The sequence below is a fragment of the Ips typographus genome, linkage group LG3, assembly GCF_016097725.1.
Source record: "Ips typographus isolate SLU linkage group LG3, UJ_Ityp_2.0, whole genome shotgun sequence".
Taxonomy (NCBI): Eukaryota; Metazoa; Arthropoda; class Insecta; order Coleoptera; family Curculionidae; genus Ips; species Ips typographus.
The window spans coordinates 3960751-3981159 of NC_138424.1; the positions used below are offsets into that span (position 1 = coordinate 3960751).

At 36.8% G+C, this 20409-nt stretch overlaps 3 protein-coding genes and 1 long non-coding RNA gene across 11 annotated transcripts; 3 read left to right on the forward strand and 1 right to left on the reverse strand.

The window, feature by feature from the left end:
• Positions 1–89: 89 nt before the first annotated feature.
• LOC145726862 (uncharacterized) lies at positions 90–15802 on the reverse strand. Of its 6 annotated transcripts, XM_081976141.1 has the most exons (14): positions 10824–11292; positions 9599–9846; positions 8727–8939; positions 6634–6897; positions 5809–6167; positions 5597–5753; positions 5421–5541; positions 5176–5361; positions 4842–5045; positions 4679–4750; positions 4420–4617; positions 2160–2394; positions 1775–2097; positions 90–466 (listed from the first exon to the last, which is right to left on the reverse strand). In XM_081976141.1, exons 2-14 carry the CDS (start codon positions 9769–9771, stop codon positions 218–220), a joined length of 2754 nt encoding a protein of 917 aa, XP_081832267.1. In that variant the 5' UTR covers positions 9772–9846; positions 10824–11292; the 3' UTR covers positions 90–217. The 6 variants fall into 6 exon arrangements, with proteins under 6 accessions (XP_081832267.1, XP_081832266.1, XP_081832265.1 ...); XM_081976140.1 differs by lacking the exons at positions 90–466; positions 1775–2097; positions 2160–2394 and adding an exon at positions 3335–4360 and having other exon boundaries at positions 9599–9804; positions 10824–11295; XM_081976139.1 differs by lacking the exons at positions 90–466; positions 1775–2097; positions 2160–2394 and adding an exon at positions 3335–4360 and having other exon boundaries at positions 9599–9831; positions 10824–11295.
• On the forward strand, positions 542–1777 carry Kdsr (3-ketodihydrosphingosine reductase). Its single transcript, XM_081976149.1, has one exon. It carries the CDS (start codon positions 691–693, stop codon positions 1663–1665), a length of 975 nt encoding a protein of 324 aa, XP_081832275.1. The 5' UTR covers positions 542–690; the 3' UTR covers positions 1666–1777.
• LOC145726869 (salivary C-type lectin 2-like) lies at positions 11857–12682 on the forward strand. The gene is made up of 4 exons (XM_081976152.1): positions 11857–11978; positions 12031–12087; positions 12137–12304; positions 12364–12682. Exons 1-4 carry the CDS (start codon positions 11918–11920, stop codon positions 12603–12605), a joined length of 528 nt encoding a protein of 175 aa, XP_081832278.1. The 5' UTR covers positions 11857–11917; the 3' UTR covers positions 12606–12682.
• Positions 13274–14982, forward strand: LOC145726870 (uncharacterized). Of its 3 annotated transcripts, none has more exons than XR_014177708.1 (3): positions 13274–13939; positions 14264–14483; positions 14540–14982. It is a non-coding gene; the product is annotated as an uncharacterized LOC145726870 (long non-coding RNA). The 3 variants fall into 3 exon arrangements; XR_014177707.1 differs by having other exon boundaries at positions 13274–13645; positions 13695–13939; positions 14264–14982; XR_014177709.1 differs by having other exon boundaries at positions 13274–13628; positions 13695–13939; positions 14264–14982.
• Positions 15803–20409: the final 4607 nt, after the last annotated feature.

A 20409-nucleotide genomic window follows, 5' to 3' on the forward strand; every position in this document is an offset into this window, starting at 1 on the left:
CTACAGAGTAGTATCATAAAATAATTCCTCTTTTATGCAACCAAACATGCATGTAACCCATGAATTTAAATTTGTGATCAAAAAATAAATTGTGCAAAACCACCATTAACATTTAATAAATCTTTTTAACCGCTCTATAAGTAAATATACAAAAATAGTAACACTTTTGGTCCTTATAATATAATATATTATCACAAAAACCGAGACAAAACCCCCTTCATTCTTTGAGCTCAAAATTTTCTCTAAATACTTCAGGAATTTCGTGCAGCATATCAGTGACCACCATACTTCTGCCGTATTTACTGAACCCACGAGAATTGCAGTCCCTGGTCAATTTACTAGCCGCATAACATGCGACTGCCGGTTCCCAATTTTTATCCAAAGCCCAGGATAGGAACGCGGCCATGGCTCCACCTAACATATCACCCTGACCACCGCAACGACGTCCGGAACCTCCTCCTGTAAGCTACAAAACAAAAATTTAATTATAAAACTATTTTATGAGTCCCTACTTGTAGGTATATTTAAATTTCCACATTGCTTTAGTATGAGAAAAAAATCTGTCAACACCCAATCCTTAACGTTAACCTCAAAACTTTGAGGTCAGGTTAGGAGAAGAAGTCAACAATCAGCTGTGTTTTTCCATTTTTCAAACAAAATACCAACTTAGTAGACTTTTTGTTTAGCAAAATGTTCTACATAGTGCTGTTAGTTTTTATTTTCCTGGGTTTAACGCTGAAATTCTTGAATCGGCCTTCAAAACGCTCCCTAAACAGACGTCACGTAGTGATAACAGGAGGTTCGAGCGGAATAGGCAAGGCTTTGGCTGTTTTAGTCGCGCAAAACGGGGCGCACGTTTCCATAATTGCTAGGAACGTCCAAAAACTAGAGGAAGCCCAAAAGCAAATTGAACAGCACATCAATGAAGGTCAAATTGTTACTACTGTTTCTGTGGACGTGTCTAATAAAGAGGACGTCCAGAAGAAACTTCTAGAGTTGGATGATCAAATAGGACCAATCTACATGCTGGTAAACTGTGCTGGACAAGCCATTTGTGGTAAACTTGAAGACATGATAGAGAGTGACATCAAACATTTGATAAATGTCAATTGGTTGGGAACTTTGTATCCCATTCAGGCCATACTCCCAAGATTTAAAAAACGAAAAGAAGGAATTGTAGTTATAACTTCTTCAGTTGTGGCTCTAATGGGAATGTTTGGTTATTCTGTTTATTCATCCTGTAAGTTTGCATTGCGTGGTCTTGCAGAATCAATTTATCAGGAGGTAAAACCTTATAATGTCACTGTGACTCTGGCTCTGCCACCTGACACAGATACACCCGGATTTGAAACTGAGAACAAAACTAAACCCAATGAAACTAAAATAATGTCTGAATCTGGAGGGTTGTATAATCCGGAAACTGTGGCTAAACAGTTACTTGATGATGCTCTTAAAGGTCATTTTTTTAGTTATATAGGCTTGGAGAGTTTTATTCTAACTAGCCTTTGTGTTGGAATGAGTCCTTTTCAGTCTTTGCCTGAGGTTTTATTACAAAGTGTTATAATAGGACCTTTGAGACTGGTGGCTGCAGTTTATATTAAGTACTTTGAACGAATTATTAAAAAGTGCTATCAAGAAAATGAAGGAGAGAAAAAAGAAGATTAAGACTTTCAATTTTGATTTAGTAGATATTTAAATTATTTATTTGTATAAATTTAGGTTTAAGTTAAAATATTTGGAATAATACCTAACAAAATAAACAAGCAGTACTTACCAATATGCTACTACCCAGAGTAATGATTTCATCAACAACATCTTTACAAAAAATAGTGACATTAGGGCCAACTCTTTCAAGAAATTGCTGGGCTTGTTGAACTTTAGACCCATCAGGCTGACTTTCACCCACAATCCTTTTAAATTCCATTTTATTTGGGGTCAAAACCACTGGCATAGGGTAATCTTTTATGATGTCAGGGTTCTGAGCAACAAAGAAAAGTCCATCAGCATCAATTAGTAAAGGAATCTTTTTTGACCTGCACAGGCCCACAATGTTTTCAAAAACCTTCCTAGTTGAATCCAGACGTCCCATTCCTGGACCTGTACTCAATTATTCTAACTTATAGCAATAAGTTTACATTAGTTTTATTTATAGTATCTACCTAGAAGAGCAACGTGCAACCTGTCCACCCATGGACTAATTTTATTAATTGCATCTGGATCATCTAAAAATGGCAGAACCATCAATTCAGGGCTGTATGATTTGATAACAAAAGCGGCATCTTTAATTGTAAAAACATAACTCAAATCAGCGCCCACTCTTAGCGCTGCTATAGAAGAGAAGTAGGGGGCTCCTGTGAATTCAATACTGCCACCAAAAACGCCTATACGACCAGCCTAAATTTCTTACTTAGATACTATACACTTTGGTTAAACAAACAGTTCTTACCTGCCCTTTGTGCTTGCCACTGGTAAGCGGTGGAGCCAAATTTTTTGCTTTTTCCACTAAACTACTGTCTGAAGGTGTTACGCTAGCCATGGTTCTGAAGTGAGGTTTGAATTGCAGGTGTGGTAATGGTACTATAAAGGTAATGTTGTTGATTAGCGGTTTTATTCTGCTAGAAAGTCGACCAGAAATTGTTTGAAATAGCGAAGTTGCCATTAGAAGAGGAGGTAAACAAGTTAAAAATAACCTCTACTCTACAGTCACAGTCTACAGGCCCATGTTCGGTGAAGAGATTCAAAATAAACCGCGTAAACGTAGCCAAGTCTAACTTCACGCCACTTCGTTTAAAATGAGCGTCTGTCACTTTTTTAGTCAGTCAAGTGTATTATTTTCTGTTATTTTCAACAAATTTATTAGTTTTAGAAAATGAGAAACTCATATTCATTAGCGAACAAACAGTCCAGCTGGGTGGCCGAGTTGGTAAAGCGACGAGCTGATAACAAGTGCGGCCGGTTTTTCAAATTGATCAAATTGCTACGTTTACATCCAGGGTGTGCAAAACGAATTTACACTGCAAAAGCCTCTCATTCACGTTGGTGGCGGATAGGATCGGATATCCTGTGGAAGGAAAACAGTGTAGGACACGTCATCGGTAGGACCGTGGTTCGGAACCCACGATAAACTGTAGGGTCTGTAGGTCCCATCCAGATTATTCTAGATTGACCAGCAGCGAAAAGGAGAGATGTAAAAGAGAGAAAAAAAACAGACAGAGACGTAATCAAGAAGAAAATAAACAAAACGCCTTTGTCGGCTTCACTTCAGTCAATTCTGAGAAATCTGGAATTTTTTGAGTTAAATTGTAACGTGTGTGAATATCGATTTTTCTCAAAACTATTTTTTTGTTATTCTTTTTACATATTAGCGCAACGTTAAACATATGTGATCCTATGTCATATTGGATGCACGTCACCAACGCTTTACTAATGATTTTGATAGAGTTCAAGACTTAACAAATCTTATGCTTTACTGTCAACACACAAAATCATCACGCCATTCATCATTCTATATCCATATTTTCATGTTTTTGTTGTATAATCATTAATAATAAAAAAGAGTTTTACTGAAATATAAAATATATTATATTTAAAAATACGTTTGATCCTGAATAAGAGGATATCACAGAACATTATCTTACAAAATATTTACATTTTATCAAAACTGAGGCGTTATTTCATCTAATTGAAACCAAAAGACGTAATAAAAATTCCTAAGAACACACAATATAAAATCAAGAAATTACGTAGTATATGTACTTTTTGTTGGCTACAAACTAGGAAGAACGTTATAGAATGTGTTAAATAAAACAGCCATCACATAAAATTGAGTTTTGTAGTGATGACCTATTATTCTTAAACACTCGCTATATGCTATACGCATATCTATTATCTACCTATAAATACCTGGTTCTGAAAAATTGACTCACACAGACAACAAATGGCACTTAAATAGGACAAAAACCAAATTAAAACTTATCTAGCGACTGGTTATCAGTTTGACGGGTAACTTTTATAAAATGTATTCTCAGTCCGGACAATATTCCAACCAATGATGAGCGAGGTAATCACTAAACAACACTTAACTGGTTGGTCAGATATATCCTCTGGCTATCAAGAAAAAACAAACCTTATATGGTTTTATATCGGTAAATATGGGTTTGGAAACATCCGCTCCTCCCCATTTCTATATCTTTGGTGTGGATGAGTGGGTTGTTGGTTTAACTTTAAAAGCTGGAACAACAAAGGCAGTTGCATACTCGAAGCCTTTAGATCAGCTAACTAAATGCTTTAGTTCAAGACAACTCCGAAGGGAGTTAAGTTAACCGGAACACACTTCCGAGTGGTCGTCCCACGCTGATACCTGCCAGCAATAACATTTAAAGCACAGTTGACATGGATATGACAACCTGTATATAGTACCTGACAGTCTCTACTGCAATACCATTGGTTGCCGCAACCCGCGCAGACAAATTGTGCTGCCTTTTGTTGACATCCCTGACATTGAGGCACTTCTTCTCCATCTTCGGATCGGTTGTCTTCTTTGCTTTTTGTATTGGAATTGTCTGACGTTTCGTCGATTATAAGACGATCAGCTGGATCTTCAAGCTCTTCCTCCATCTATAAAACATTTCCTAGAGTTTTCAAACTGGAAGGGTGTAGTGGATGAGGTTTTACTCACCGTATCTCCACGTTTGGAAGATAGTTCGAATTGATTGCCTCCTACTGGAGTTATGGTGATTTCGTTTCTCATCTAAAAGTTGAATGATGTTGAATGAATGAAATGTTTATCTACATATGCCAAATCAATACTAACTACCCTCTAATCAACCATTTAAACTTACCTTACTTCCGGTAAATATGTCGTTTAAAGTAACTGCATTTCCGGGACCTATTAAAGTTCTTCCGAGTATACTAGGAGTGGACGTAACCACGCCCATCCCTCCTCGTTCTGGGGCCGTTAGTAGTCTGGCTAAAGTTGGGCTGAAGGAACTTTTACCCCCGTTAACTGCTGTATTTGATGGGGTGGTGTTATTTCGAACAGGTGCCTAGAATGTTATTATTTAGGCTAGATTTTTTTGAAAAAAGTTTCACAAATAAGTTTGTTAGGTGATTAAAATCAATAATCGGCTCAGGCAGACTGTTTATTAATCGTACTGAGTGTCTAAAGAAGTTTACCTTGGTTAATATTCCATGTAGTAAAGAGTTAGTAGGAGCTACTGAACTGGTGCTTGTGACCGGGTGAACAGTAACTTCCGGATATGGTGGTGGCGGTTTTGTGTTTTTCTGCAGCTCCTTGTCCGATTGCGACATTTTGGCAAACTGAAGCAAAATGTCTTTATAAGACTTCAGATCGGCTTCAGTCTATGCATAAAAATTAAATAATGACAATTTTCTGTCTAAGAGCAATAACAGTCACTTACCCCATTTAAGGAAGACAGCCCTTCAGAATTCTCTAACAGATTACCAGTTTTAAGATCTTCACTTGATTGAGACGGGCGAATTCTTCTACCTCGTCTCGGTACAGTTTCCGGATGTCTCTGCCTGTAATTTAACACTTTCATCAGTATACGCTTCGGTTTATTGAGGAAACCCGCACCTGTAGTCAGCTATAATAGACTGGACATCCAGCATAGTCTTTTGTTTATAGGGAGTTTGGAACATAAAAGCTTTTTGCTTTAGTTTGTCCAAGTTTGCCGCCCTTAACTCACGAAGCAATTGCATCTTTTGGTTGCACTTCAGCAGACTCTGTTGTCCTATAAAAGAACTGTTGGGTTTAAACAGCAGAAAACACGCAAATACCTAACTCACCGTTGGTTTCAGGCTCATTGAGATCACTTTCATTGATTGTCATCACCTGGCGCTTCCTTTGGAGCCGAATCAGCAACTCTTCCTTTAACTTCTTCAAATGCAACAGCTGGTTCCACTCTCTCTCCTTCTCTTTGGCCATTTCGTTCAAGGTTCGAATTTCGGACAGGAGTTGGTCGCTGTATGTTTGAATTTGATCCAGATTGTTGCAGTCGGTCAGTTCGACAAAGTCATTCATTATTTTGTCCCTCTGAACAAAATGCTCTTCCAAGTCGCTACGTAGTTTTTTCATCGGACTGTCGTCTTGGTCGCGTTTTCTTTTGTTTTGGTTAGAGTCTGATGATGAACTGTGGTTGCTGTTACTGAAATACAAATGTACGCCTTAGACGACAACGTATAAAAAAAATTGGGAAGAAAATAGTAGATTTATTTCTTGTGCTAATTATATTCTAAAATATCTTGTTGTAATTGGTTAATAATAAATTAATAAATGTGTTGTTTTGAATTTGAATCTAATCTAAACTGTTTCTGTATCGTTTGGGACACGATCATTATACAAAATAATTGAATGAAAATTATTATAATATCAAACGTTATTGCTAGTGCCACAACTATTTAGACATCGAAATGCGAAGCGTAAAATTGTGCCAAGGTCGAAAGAGTGGCCTCGGGGCTTTATTCTGTTCTAAAGTTAGTGTTTTCAATTTACGGCTGCAAGGTTCCAATGCTTTTTAAATTAATTTGTAAGGAAACTAGTGATATTAAATAAAAAACTTATTAGTTAACACACACTGAAGCAAATAGGTTTTTGCGGAGAAGAAAACGCACCTGTTCTCTTCTAGTTCCACTTTGTCAGCTTCCTCATCACTCTTCTTCACTTCTTCAAAGTCCTCCTCCTTGACTTTAACTTCTTCAATTTCATCACCTTTAAGTGCCTCTACACCATTTTCTTCAATTCCAATTTCTTCACTTTTAACTTCTTTAATTAAAGCGGGACTACCACCATTCTCCTGTTCTGCGTGTCCAGGAGACGAGGGAGGGTTAGCATCACATCCCTCCCTAACATCCTCCATTATCTGCATCTTGTTCAAACTAAAACAGAGAAATAGAACCGTATAAACAATCACTAGCATTGGCATACGCAACTGTTACATTTACATAAGAGCGACCCAATTACAATCAAAAGTACATTGTACCGAAGCAAATAAACTTATACAACAAAGTTAAAAAGATCAGCAACGGAAATAGTATTAATTTGTTCGTGTGTCTTGTTCATGAAACGATTTCGTAAGAATGAACGACCTAGTTATTCAAATAGTTCGTTGATCTTCTTTATTTTAAGGTAATAGGGATCGAGGCCGACGTTTCGACATGTTTCTATGTAAAAGTAGAGCCACAAATATGTATTATCTTTATTATTGAGGTCGTTGAACAACAAAACATTCGGAGTAAAGTGTTATAGTTTATTACAAAAACAAACACTACATTATTGTACTACGTTTTCAAAATCTACATAAATTTGATTAAAGAAAATTTCTTAATCATTTAATAATAAACTAACATACTCCGGTTAAAATTTGTATATTTTTTAATTTACCTACACATTTAAAAATTTATTTACTTTTTTTGCGTCCGCCGTCTGCCCTACGAAAGGCGCAGTTTGGATAACGTTACAAAATATGATGGCAACTCTGCTTTTACCCTAACGCGCCAATTTTACGGTGCCCAAGCGATCATCCCTTAACATAGCACAAATGCGGCGTTGCCGCTTCTACGCTCTACCTTTTTACCGCATCACATAAAATAGTGAGGTACTATAGTACCTTTTTTTCTTTAATCCTGTATCTAGGCTGGTAAAGCCCTCCGTGGTATAAACAAAATAAACAACCAACCACGTGCGCACCAGATCCCGACGTTTTGGACGCACGTTACGGTTGCATGCAACCCGATAAACAAACGAAGATCGCGACGCGAACGCGCTCTACCGACTAAAATTCGTCGTGCCGTCGCGACGACTTTCACACTAAATTTAAAATGAACAGGACATACGGCGTCGTCGCTATTCCGCCTCTCTCTGTGTGCACAACAATGTGCAATGCTCATTGCAACGTTGCCAACAATTGTGATGTTCACCAAATAATGCAACAATTATTTATTTTTACATTCTGTTAACATTTTTATCAAACTGCGTTAAATTGCGATTATGTTTTGTTTAAGGCCAAGATAAAATATGACATGTCTGCCATTTTGATGATGATTTGATATACCAGTGTATGTAAAAAGTCCGACAATCGCTAACTATTTCGAAAAATATAGGATCCTATTAAAAAAAGGACGCATTTTAAACGTTTTACTTCTATGTGACATTCAGGATTATACAGGGTGAGCCATAAGATGACAATGAATTGAGGTTATATTTTTTCTTATGGAATGACTAAGTTTCATGATCACATTTCATGTAACATGTTGTATGGTATGAGCCCAAAAGTTGCAGTTTTACTGATTTATTTATTACATCATATGACATTGACAGTTATAACCTATTTAATACAACACGTATCTACGCGTTTGATGAGCTAATAAATTTTTCTAGGTCAAATAGCAACCATCTTAATGACCTTGTTTTGCATGGTTATTTGTATATCAATCGGTATCAAAACAGAGCTAAGTCCTTAAATTTTAGTGACTTTAAAAGCGCACTACAATAATTTATTCAAATGACTTTTCATTGTTAAATTAGCCAGTTCGACGTGGCATCACCGCCTAAGCTTATTACATTGGAAAATAGGTCGGGCAACTAGAGGGGGTCACAGACCTGCGGGCAAACGAACTATAACGATAGGGAAAAGGGGAATGCGTATCGCTATTTCAAAATCCAAACAAATTTTGACGTCTGTGGTCCTCGGCCTCAATCAACTTACTCTTCAGGAAGTCCTCCAACGTTGCCGCTTAATTTTGCCGTCGGCACCAACCCCACCGCTAACAACACCGCAATAGCGGAATCAACTTGTTGTCTCTCCTCTTTGAGGAAGTCGTTGGGTAAGTTCTGATCGGGGATAGCGCCGCGTCTCAAGCGACACCTTGTGGGCAGCCCTAGAAGTTCGTGCTGCACGTCTCTTTCGTAACTACCCTCACTATGTAAAAGTGCGTGTAAATGAATTTACAAAAACACAACTAAACCCTGACATATTTAATAAAGTATACAGGATGATTCGAATGGTTAATATATCGTGTCTGATTAAATTTTTAACATTGTAGCAGACAAACAGTTTCGAAACCGACCAAAAAATTCAAAATTTTGAAAAGTTTCCTAATATAGATCTTGGAAAGTAAGGCCTTCCAAATATTGAAAATTTTAGTTACACATTTTTTTGCTGCAAGCCTGGATTGTTTCTCAAATACAGTACCCCGCATCCTTAGTTGGCAAGTCGGTACTATATGTGGTACTATTAATACAGTTTACGAGATATCAAGTCATTATGAATCGTCCTAATACCATCCCAGTAACTACCATCAGTCCAACATTGTGATCTTATACCTATAGCATCTCAGTTTGAATGCTACAAGAATGAGATTATTTTTGGTTTGAAAGTCAACATGAAACAATCAAAATTTTATAGTGACATGGCTATATGCTTTAGGTAAATGAGAGGTCCCATGGCAGTAAACACGATTTGGTCACCAAATCAAGTAAAAACAGAAAAAGTGACCGAACCATTTAACAATGTTGAACACTGGTTGTAGGGTTAAAACGTGACATAAGCACTTTATCTGACTAACTATAAAATCGCACCTGAAATGTCTGGAACAAATCCTTGCCGTAGAACAATTACTAAGACTTTTCCCGCAAGCTTTCAGCCACTGGTTTCTTGTACGAGTATCGCCCGGAAAACGATGGTATTTAACGGAACCACCTTTGGTGCGCCTATGGGTATTATTACAGCCTACCACTGCGCATTGAGGCATATTGAGTTTGGCACAGATTGGAGATCTGCATCACTTACGCACACGCGCAGAAGAACCTCACTGATTTATTGTTTGCTGTAGACAAGACGGGGAGAGGACGGGGGATTACAATAATGCACACTTGAGGTGTAAAGTTCGGTTAACCTAAGGTCAATGTGCTATTTTCTGCTTTTAATTTGTTTCAAGTACATGTAGAATTGTTGACCTTATACATACATATAAAATGATAAGACATGACCTAAATTAATGTAGTTTATCCTTGGCGTTTATCACTTTGTGTTGTGTGAAATAGAGAGATCAATAAATATGATACCACTGGGTATTTAATGTTTTGCAATTATTAGGTCAATCAGCTTTCCAAAAATCCTCTGTTAGATTTGTTACATATCAAATAATATAATCGACATTTACGGATTTGGGTACCTATTTAATTTTCTTAATCAGTAAATTTTATTTATAGAACAGTTTAGAAAAATTTGTTGGTTGTTGGACAATTTTTTTTATTTCCTTAAAACTAATCTGGTAACAAACATTTTCATCAAATAAGTAACACTTAATGCTTATTAAGTACCACCGTCCAATGTTGGTGGTACCAATTAAATTGGCGAACCATTGTCATACCACAGCTGCCAAGGTCTAAAGAATTTTGCGTCTGCCACCAGGTGCATATTCGTATTATATAGTACATAGTTCATGGTCGTCTGTGAATTCGAACATTTCAACCGACCTTGGTTTAGTCTATGAACGATGGTAAACAAAAGAAGGTTCCGTGCGCTTCTTCAAAAAGAAAATGGTGCAAACACAGCCTTAGTGGCCGTTAACTAATCATAAGTGGTACCACAAACCGAATAAGGTCAACATACACATGTCTTGTACTTTAATAATTGTGTATATGCGTGGGTTACAGGATATTAATCTAAAAGAAACCGCAGCCTTATCAGTACTACGTCATGCAGGTACAGTGTTATCGCAATGAGGCGGTCACCTCAGTATATGTAACGTGTATACAAGAGAAACTTTCCCACCCCCTTCTTGTCTGCAGAGCTAAATACCTGTGTTACCCTCACATAATGTCACTTTCACACTAACTCACAGTGGTAACTCGATTATTTGTTGAGGTGCCACCCGTTAAACTAAAGCGTGATTCACAATAACATCACCATCGCAGAAAGTCGAGGTTTGCGTTACTCACGGCGATAAGACGATAACACTGACGGTGGTACAATTTGGTAACCGCAGGTTGGTACTTGAACAACGAATGTATGGGCTGCTATTTGATTTGTTACGGAGCACCAAGCTACGGTTACCAAACAGTACCTTCGCAGAGCATGTAGATGAAGCGCGATCGATTGGTACCAGCGACACTGAATCGTCAAAGAACCGGGGGGCTGTTTAACAAAACAGAAAGGGGGAATTCGATGCAGAAGTGAGTCACACGATCATTTTTTGCCGAGCTACGTGGTGAACCTATAACGCCGGTCTGCGGCTCTGCTTTGGTCCTTACGCTGATCCAGTAGCGTTCCCGGGACCGGAGAATACGTTCCAGGATTTTCCTGACGATTGTTAATAAAACTGGCGGCCACGTTCTAGTTTAGATTGTCATTCCGGTCGTTTAGACTCAATAAAACATGTATAGGGTCGAAATAGCCGACATTTTGAATATCATACAATCTGTAGAGCTGTATAATTTTTGTAAATTAGTTAAAACCTTATATGGGACCTCCTGAGGTAGTTCTTTTGTAAATACTGGGAAATGGTAATAATGACGTCATTGCATTTTTTTTGTAGAAGGATATCTCTGAACAGTGTAATTGTAAATACCCATTATTCGAATATGCTTATTATACATATGTTACTTATTTTAAAATAAGTTACTGTATTGAACGCCGTCTTGTAAGTATAAAATTATACACTTTGTATGCCAGAATGTACCTACATTCTGAAAAACACAAGTAAAGTAAAGTAATTATAGTATTTTCGTTACTCTTTCTTAAAGTGGAACACCTTTTGTTTATACACTATTAATAAACAAGCTTTTTAACTTGAAAGTATCTGAAGTGTCCCAAGTTTGTTTTTGATATGACTTTTACATATAAGCCTGAAAATTGGTATCTCACTTACTATTATTTCAAAAACATTTATAATTATGACACCTTACACCATTACATTATTACTGTTAGTTTTTCTTTTAGCATGTTCTGCTTTAGGTAAGTTTTAATTGCAATTGAATGAAATTATATTATTATTTTTTGCTTATAGATTTCAATCCTGTGGCATTCAATCACTTTGAATTAAGCAAGAAAATTCCGGCTTTAGGTAATACTCAATAGTTTTGTACTTTAATAATTTAAAATAGTTTATTTAGGTTATAGTGAATGTAGTTGCTCCAGGGATTATTTAATAGCCAAAGAACGGGTAACCTTTTTGAATGCCACCATTTTATGTTGGCAACTCGGTATGGAAATTGCCTCTCCCATGAACGATACCGAAGAGTATGCATTATTAAACCTGTGGAGAAACACAAATCCCAATAGTAATAATTTTTGATGCTACCCGTATAAAGTTCAGTGAGTATAGTGAGTTTTGTTAAAGGCGGTCCGAACCATGGTACTTGGATTGGTGGCGAAAGGTGTTATGGTTGCCATAGCGAATTTGTTTGGATTAATTCTGGAAAGCCAGTGGCGTATTCCGATTTCCTAGATGAGCAGCCGGATAATACTGATGGTAAAGAGGATTGTTTACAACTGGAACTGAGAGAAGGTATTTATGGCTGGAACGATTATCGTTGCGATGAACTTTTAGAGTTTGCCTGTCAAACTAGATGCTGTTGTTGACAGAGTTTATTGAATTATATAGAGGGTTTTGTTTTTAAATTTAAATAAAAAAAAATTTCATTGGTGTAAAATACCAACTTGAACGTGTCATTCTGGAACGCATCCCTATACATACAAGAGTCGTCTAGCCTGCCTTTGCCATATCATTGAGTTGAGCACCAATGACGTCACGGATGCGGCTTAGATTTAATAATCGATTTTGGCAAGAAGGTTCTCGATTTCTACACTACCATAAAAGTAACACAATTCTTGAGACACATAATTTAGCTTTCGACAAACGTACTGGATTGAATACTTTGTTCCAGAGACGTGTGTGTTTTAGCAAAGTTAATTTTCCAGTCTTCAAATATTAATAGGGAATGTCTGGATCATACGATCGATAAGAAAAGGGCCAGGCCGGTCTGCAACGAATTAATCAATCTCCTCTTAATTGGCTTCCAGGGGGAGTAAACGTGCTGCATGTTTTTAATATTTTTTTGTGCGTTTTGGTTGGTTTCAGCTATTACAATTAATAACAAGTTAATCAAAAACAATATTGTGCAGAAAATTGTACGTAATTTGATCATGAAACACCAGGATTCTTGATAAAGCGGTCGTGCAATCAACTATAGCTTTGCTAGTTCGTCATTATTGTTTCTATTTTGTTTTTTTAGATCTACTGGCTTTTTCTTTTGTTTGTCTTTTCTAATTGTGGTCTAAATAACTCTTTAAATGGGTTTTTCCAGTCCTCGTCGCACCTTTTATTTTCTTAAATAATGTTTTTCAACGAAACAAATTGATACCTGAAACTGCAATGTCCTCCAAACAACCTAGTCGAGTCTTCTATATGTTTGAAAACGCGAACCCAGAAACCAAAATAATCCGTATTGCATGCTTCGGCCTGAATCATCCTTGAACCCAGGCCAAAGTAGTACGAGGCTCGGGGCCACAGTCATGCCGATATGACCTCTACGTGACTTTGCTTATGTATGTGCACGGAACATACATTGTTTTTGATAACAAATTAACTGGATTTGTAAAATGGTGACAGAACGCTTGAGGTAAATACAGTTGTTGATACGCTTCGACGAACGGTTATTGTTTGTTTAGTTTTGCAACGGCACCACCTCCCCTTCATAGCTGCCTACGTGGATGACCTTTGGGAACCTTGAAGGGGCTGAACAAGGTCAGCGGGGCTCTTTTACCCAACCTTATCAAAACTGTTACAGTTTTCAGCCTATTTTTAAAACCGCAACCATAATTAATCTGACGCTCTGAAAATGTTTTTGCATTTCCTAGCACCGGGTCTCGTAGAGGTGCAGCCTTGAAGCTTGTTTACTTCGACAAAATACAAGGTAATTCTGAAAATTTCAAACCTTACTTTATTCCAGTATTAGCAAATTGTTGGCCATATTTTTCAGAACATATTAAATAAAGCATTAAGAACTGTAAAAGTACTAAATAATAATGATGACACAGACCAAAATTTTAAGTTTTATGAAGACCACGTTTTTTATAATAACTAGCTATATACTTTGTAAAATTTAATGGAGGCATCAGAAGTATTGGTAACGACAAAACTTAAAATAATAATAACTGCCTACACTAATAAGCATTAACCAGAACAGATCTTAGTCTACATCTTAAAATCAGAATGCTTAAATGCTACATATTTCCAGTACTATTATATGGAATGGAAGCCTGGACGCTTAAGAAGTGCGACACTGACCGGCTGGAAGCATTCGAGATGTGGGCATATCGAAGAATCCTCAGAATAAGCTGGGTGAGCAGAACAACGAACACGGAGGTGTTGAGAAGAATGGGAAAGGAGAAGGAAATAATCAACACAATCAAAATCAGAAAATTGCAGTATCTGGGCCACGTGATGAGAGGGGAGAGGTACACACTGTTGCAAACTATTCTACAAGGGAAAATACAGGGTAAAAGAAGTATAGGAAGAAGACGCATATCCTGGTTGAACAACCTGAGGCAGTGGTACAACAGTAGCTCTGTTGATTTGTTCAAAGTTGAAATGATGTTCTTCAAAGATAAAAATCGCCATGATGATAGCCAACTTTCTTAAAGGAGACGGCACGTAAAGAAGAAGAAGATACTAATAAGTAGCAGAACATTTAAAGAAGAGACACATCTGCAGCCAACTTAGTTACACACTTTCGAGGATGTATACAGCACAATTTTATTTCATACTAATGGAAATGTTGCTGTCAATATGGTGGATGCACTAAGTACTATGACACTATCAAGTATATTTTCAGGGCTGATTTCAGAGATTTCAAAGTATTTTTAAGATAATTCAATTTGGTTTTGACTCACACATAAAGTCACATTTGTCCAGTTACAAAAGTATATTGAACTCAAAAAAATCCTTACCTGAGTTGATGCTTTACAACCTTTTCTAAAGACTCCTCCAAGCTATATGTAGGAAGAGGGACAAATTGCTCTTTCCTCTCAAATTTAAGCTGTAACTTGGCCATAAACTTTAACTTGTCACTAAACTTTTCGGTTTTCGAACCTGCTGAGTTTCTATCGCTTTTACTATTAACTTTTTCAGTAAAAGAGTCACTTAGTGTTTCTATAGACTTTTTCTTTGCTATTCTGTAGCTGGATCTCATAGGAATTTTTCCTACATTGTTGAGCTTGGTTGGTTTCGAAACTTCCGGAAGATTATTTTGAGGTGCTACCACCAATTCGATTTCTGGTGCTTGTAATAACGATGTTTGAGTAGTTGTGATAGTTTTGGGTCGTTTGCCAACCGGTTCTGTTAGTTTTTTACTCGTTATTGTAACAGTTTTCTTGCGGATTATGTTAGAGGTTGTGGAAGGTTGGTGTTTGAGTGGTTCTCTCTGAAGTGGTTTGGTTTTAATTACTACTGGTTTAGGTAAATTTCGGTCTGGGACAGCACCAGGCTTCAACTTTCTTCTCAGCGGTAGACCCATAAGTTCATGCTGCAAATCTCTTTGATAGCATTTTTCCGAAAAATGTTCACTGCACACCCTGGCGTAGTACGGTACTTTTTGGTCCTTTTTACCGCACGCCTTGATCCATTTGGCCGCCAAAATTGCTTCTCCCGGCAACATGTGGTAAATAACATCTTTGGTTCCTCGCGTTTTTTCGTAGTAGTTACCGCACGTTTCTACGTAGCACTGAGGCATTTTACAGGAATACCGATACCCGGAATGGCACTGCCTTGAACGGACGCGAGTACGTCACTGAAGCAAAAATGTGGAACCAAAACATGCACAAAAAAACGCGTACGGACTTGAAAAAGTTCAAGGCAAAGGCCGATTTTAGTGAATCTATTCTTTCTACCTACTAGTTCGCTCTGCAATTTTAGGAGCTGCAAGGGATGCAACATTACAGGTCCGGAATAAATCCCAAATTAAAATAAAGTCACTAGTGGTTATAAGTGAGGTATTTTTAGTGAAAGGGTACCAAATATTTTTATTGATAAGTACCTTGAAACTTTCGTCAAAGCAACTTTACTACTGCTTAAAAAAGTATTTTTGGTAAAAATCACTTTTTTCCATAGTTTTTGAGATATTTTCAAATAAAAAAATGTCAAAGTACGACCCTGTATCGACCCACAAACTGATTCTAACCACCCTCTGTCGACTTTATCTACGATTGTCGTACTTAAAGCAGACTGTATAAGGGCGACAGATGCCGCACAAAGCAACCCTCCTAATGCACCCTAGTCTTGGGATTACATTCTCTACCACTCTGACGTCACCTCGATTACAACGTTACAACCCCTACCAGAATTTTACAGGTTGTCTCCTTTAGAACTTACCATTTAATGCTACGTCGTATTAAACCTCTGGCTCTAAGAAGCACTCCACTGTGTTTAATGCGTTTTGTGGTCGTCGTGACAGCACGACGGTTCTCCTGCACACCTTTAGCAACGCCCTCCTGTGGCACATTGTTCACATTACAATCAGATTGATTGTTAGTTTCGCCATTATCACGGATTGTTAAAATGGTCTGGTCACTACTGATAATTTCCGAATTACCATCACAAAACTCTTTCATTATTATTACTTTATTTAGAACGCGTTACAAGTCGGTATTTAATAGAGAAAAGTGAGGTTAACTTAGCAAAGCAAACGTATTCATGGCGAGCTCGTATTGTAATATTGATCCAGTTTTAGTTCAAGGTAAAACGCGCTGGCACGTTCCAGGATTTTGAACTTCAGAAGCGTCGGTAAATTAGGAACTCGAGTAATTTAATTACAAAATTTGGCAACGCGCGTTATATGTATGTCCTTTGCTGAGGACCAATTTGCAACATGCAAGAGGGTTGAATTCGATAAAGTAAAATCAAATTAAGAAGTAAATATCAATATTTTAGAACTTTGGAATGAGGCGGATTATCTATTTTTTTTCTCGAAACTAAGCATATGAAATAAATTTACTAATTAGAAAAAGAAGAAAGATTGACTAATTAGGCTTTGCAGAGTTCTTTCCTTCTGTCAGTTTTCCAAAAAAAATGTAGTTTTTGCACTTAGTAACAAGATTAACTTAAATTTTTAATTTCATGTTTTTTTATAATTTCATCAATTTCTTATCTATAAAACCGCTTACACTACACATTTTAACTTTTGGACTTTAAAAACAACCACATTTAAATTTTGAGATAAATATAACCACCATATTATCCAGAAAACTAAATTTTAAAATATTGACTATTAAATAAATATCTAAACTTTATCGCTCACCTAACCTAACCTAATTCGTGGGTCTATCCGGAAAAACTTTATCAATTTAATAGCTGTACTCCATTTAATTTAAATAGGAACAAATTTATATTTATGAGCCTCAATAGGTGGCGCCACAATGTTAAGCTCGTATATCACATCAAATTTACGAGCTGTTTCTACTGTAACCATCGTACATTAGATGGCGTTGGCACCTACTGCCCCGTTTGGGTAAAAAAAGCAGTAAAAGCCAAATAGGAACATTGATTTTGTAATAAAAATTTGTGAAGCGAGTCTAGAGCCCGTAAAAGTCTATTTTTGTATTACGCAACAAACGGGAAATGGGAAAAATCGTTGGCTGGAAAGTTTTCGAGGTGTTAGTCGCAATTTTCTCGACCGTAAAGGATATATTGTTTTAGCTGTTAATTTTTTTCTTTATGTTGAAATTTACAAGCAAAGTGAGCTCCTTTTTTTCGAAATTTGGTAAGCAAATTGCAATTACCGGGGAATGATAATATCAACCCTACACCCCGTAGAAAGTCAATTTAAATCTTAATGAGCAACCAAAGCATTATTTTATAATTAAGGAAGTTATATAGCCCAAGCTTAATTAGATTCTCATTATCTTATTAAATTTTCCTGCACAACAGACAGCACTCTTCTAGCTTTTTTAATGTGAATTTAGGGACTTTTTACATACAAAGTGATAACAAAACATAATTTGAACCGGAAGTTATAGTTTAATGAACTTCCTTGCCCGAAACGAATCCAAACCACACACTATTGAAACGAGCATAATTTACGAATTAAACCTAAACAAACACGCTTCCCATTATCGATTCGAAACAACTTCCATTTATATTATACATAATCAAAGAGGTCAGCAAAAGCTTCCGTCTTTGTCTGGCACCGTTAATTCCACCAGGACACACATCATTCTGGACGGGAATTATAATTTAAATTTAAATTACTCCACCACCATTCCCGGTTATAAATATAACAACAGATATTTGGTTATTAAAACCATTCGTATTTGCCAGATCAGCGTTTATTATTAAATTCCCCTCTATCCCCTTAACGCCCCTGCAGGCGCGTACACCCCCTGGCGTTTTTAATATCAGCTATCCTCATATTATATTGCATATTACACATACAACACGAGATATGGGGAGGTAAATCATATTAAGCTAAAACATTCCTCTTTATTCAGTTTCCACCCCAATACAGCAGAATGAAATTATAGGGCAATATTTGTGTATACCGTTTGTTTAGTGTATTTCTGTATATGTTTCTGCAATGTTTTAAATTACCTTCTTTTCAACGCAAGTAAATGATACCGACTTTGATCTGGAGCTTAGGTTGAAATTCGTAGACTGCTACATCTGGCCAATTCTTCTCTATAGAGCTGAGGGTTGGACTCTCAAGACAAATATGATTATCAAATTAGAAGCAATGAAAAATACAGATGAATTAGGATAAATTCGAAAAAATATAAGACAATGGACAGGTTACACACACAGCTAGAGACTTACTTCTTAACCCAAAACAGCCAACGTTTTGACTTATTCTCTAGTATCCCCAGGACAACTTTTGTGTGTGAGTTTGTGGTTATTTCATAAATTTTATAGGATTACAGAAACTGAGTGAATTCAATACTTTTGTTATTTTTTTAGCTTTTAAAATTTGAGGACTATAAAACAGGAAGCCTATTTTTTGAGAAAGTAAGGGATAAAACAAAGGCCGGACTTTTATTAGTTTACCATATACTCGTTAAAGGACAAAATCGGATCAGGACAAAATCTCGTTAACACTGTTGATGTCGGGACGCTTTTGTATTTGTCATTCTGGATACTGGAGTACAGGACTGGACTTTGAATCATCAATTTTATATTGCCACCACTATCCCTAGTGCGGTCTCCAGTAGTTTGAACTGTCTTGCTGGCGTACAATCTTTAAATCAACTACATTTTTTACAGAATTTAAAATAGGAGAATGTCCAAAACCTCTGTCCAAAATGTTCCTTATTAAGGACCTGCCCCTTTAAGACTGGTGCGGTTACTGCAATTAAATTAAGGGCCGCTCATAGAATAAAGGGACCGAAGGATTATTTGCAGAAAGTGGATTATTCTTTTCTTCTTGAACCTGGTAAACAGATTCAAGAACACGGGGTATATTTCTACGAGGGCTTACGGAAATGCTGATGGTTTGATGCGACCCCGTTTTCCATGTAAGACTAGAGAGGCACTTTGGATGGATAAATTGCGTTTCAGTCTTTGAATTAATCGATGTCTTCAAGTGAGTAGACAGTTTACAAGAATTTTACTATTACAATTTTGATTTATTTGGCTACTGCTTATTAGAGATAATTTTAAGTATCTATAATCGTTCAAGACTGTTACTTTCAAAATATAATATAAAAAAAATGAAATTTTTGATGACAAAGGGTAGTAAGAAAAACAAATCAATAAAGAAAACAAGAAGAACCAAAACAGATGACTTGTAAATTTTAAATCATCGTATAAGCTGTCCTGTATTCTCCTTTTGATACCTTTTCCATAAACAAGAGTGGTGGTGTTTACCCTAAATAAGGGGAGTGCTCAAAAACAAACAAATGAAGTGCTTAACGTCCCTTGGGACTATGGGGAGGTGAAATTCCAGCATTTTTTGACGATTACATTAAAAGCCCGTTCGGATATTGTAAATGGAGCATTAATGGACCGAACGATAGGAATTTACTTGTGTCACATAGCTGCAAATTGTACGGAAAATAAATGCGATTAATATTTGACTGGAAAATTCCCAGTTTTGCAGTTTTCTAATTCGTGATGGAATTCCCACGTTCTATAATCCATTATTAGCTTTGTGGTCCGGGACGTGCTTAAAGAGAAATCGTTTTTATCTTCTGCTCTAAGAGTTCATCGAGACATTAGCATTTTGTTTGTGTGTAGGAATTAAACAATTACCACAGCCAATCAGATAACAGTTGGTTGTAGTCGACAGCAAATTTTATAAAACAATAAGTTTTATCTTGGAGTTTTAACGACGCAACCTGACATTTTACCTGTACGCGGTTTTTACGATGCCAATATTATATGCTTTGGGTTATAAAA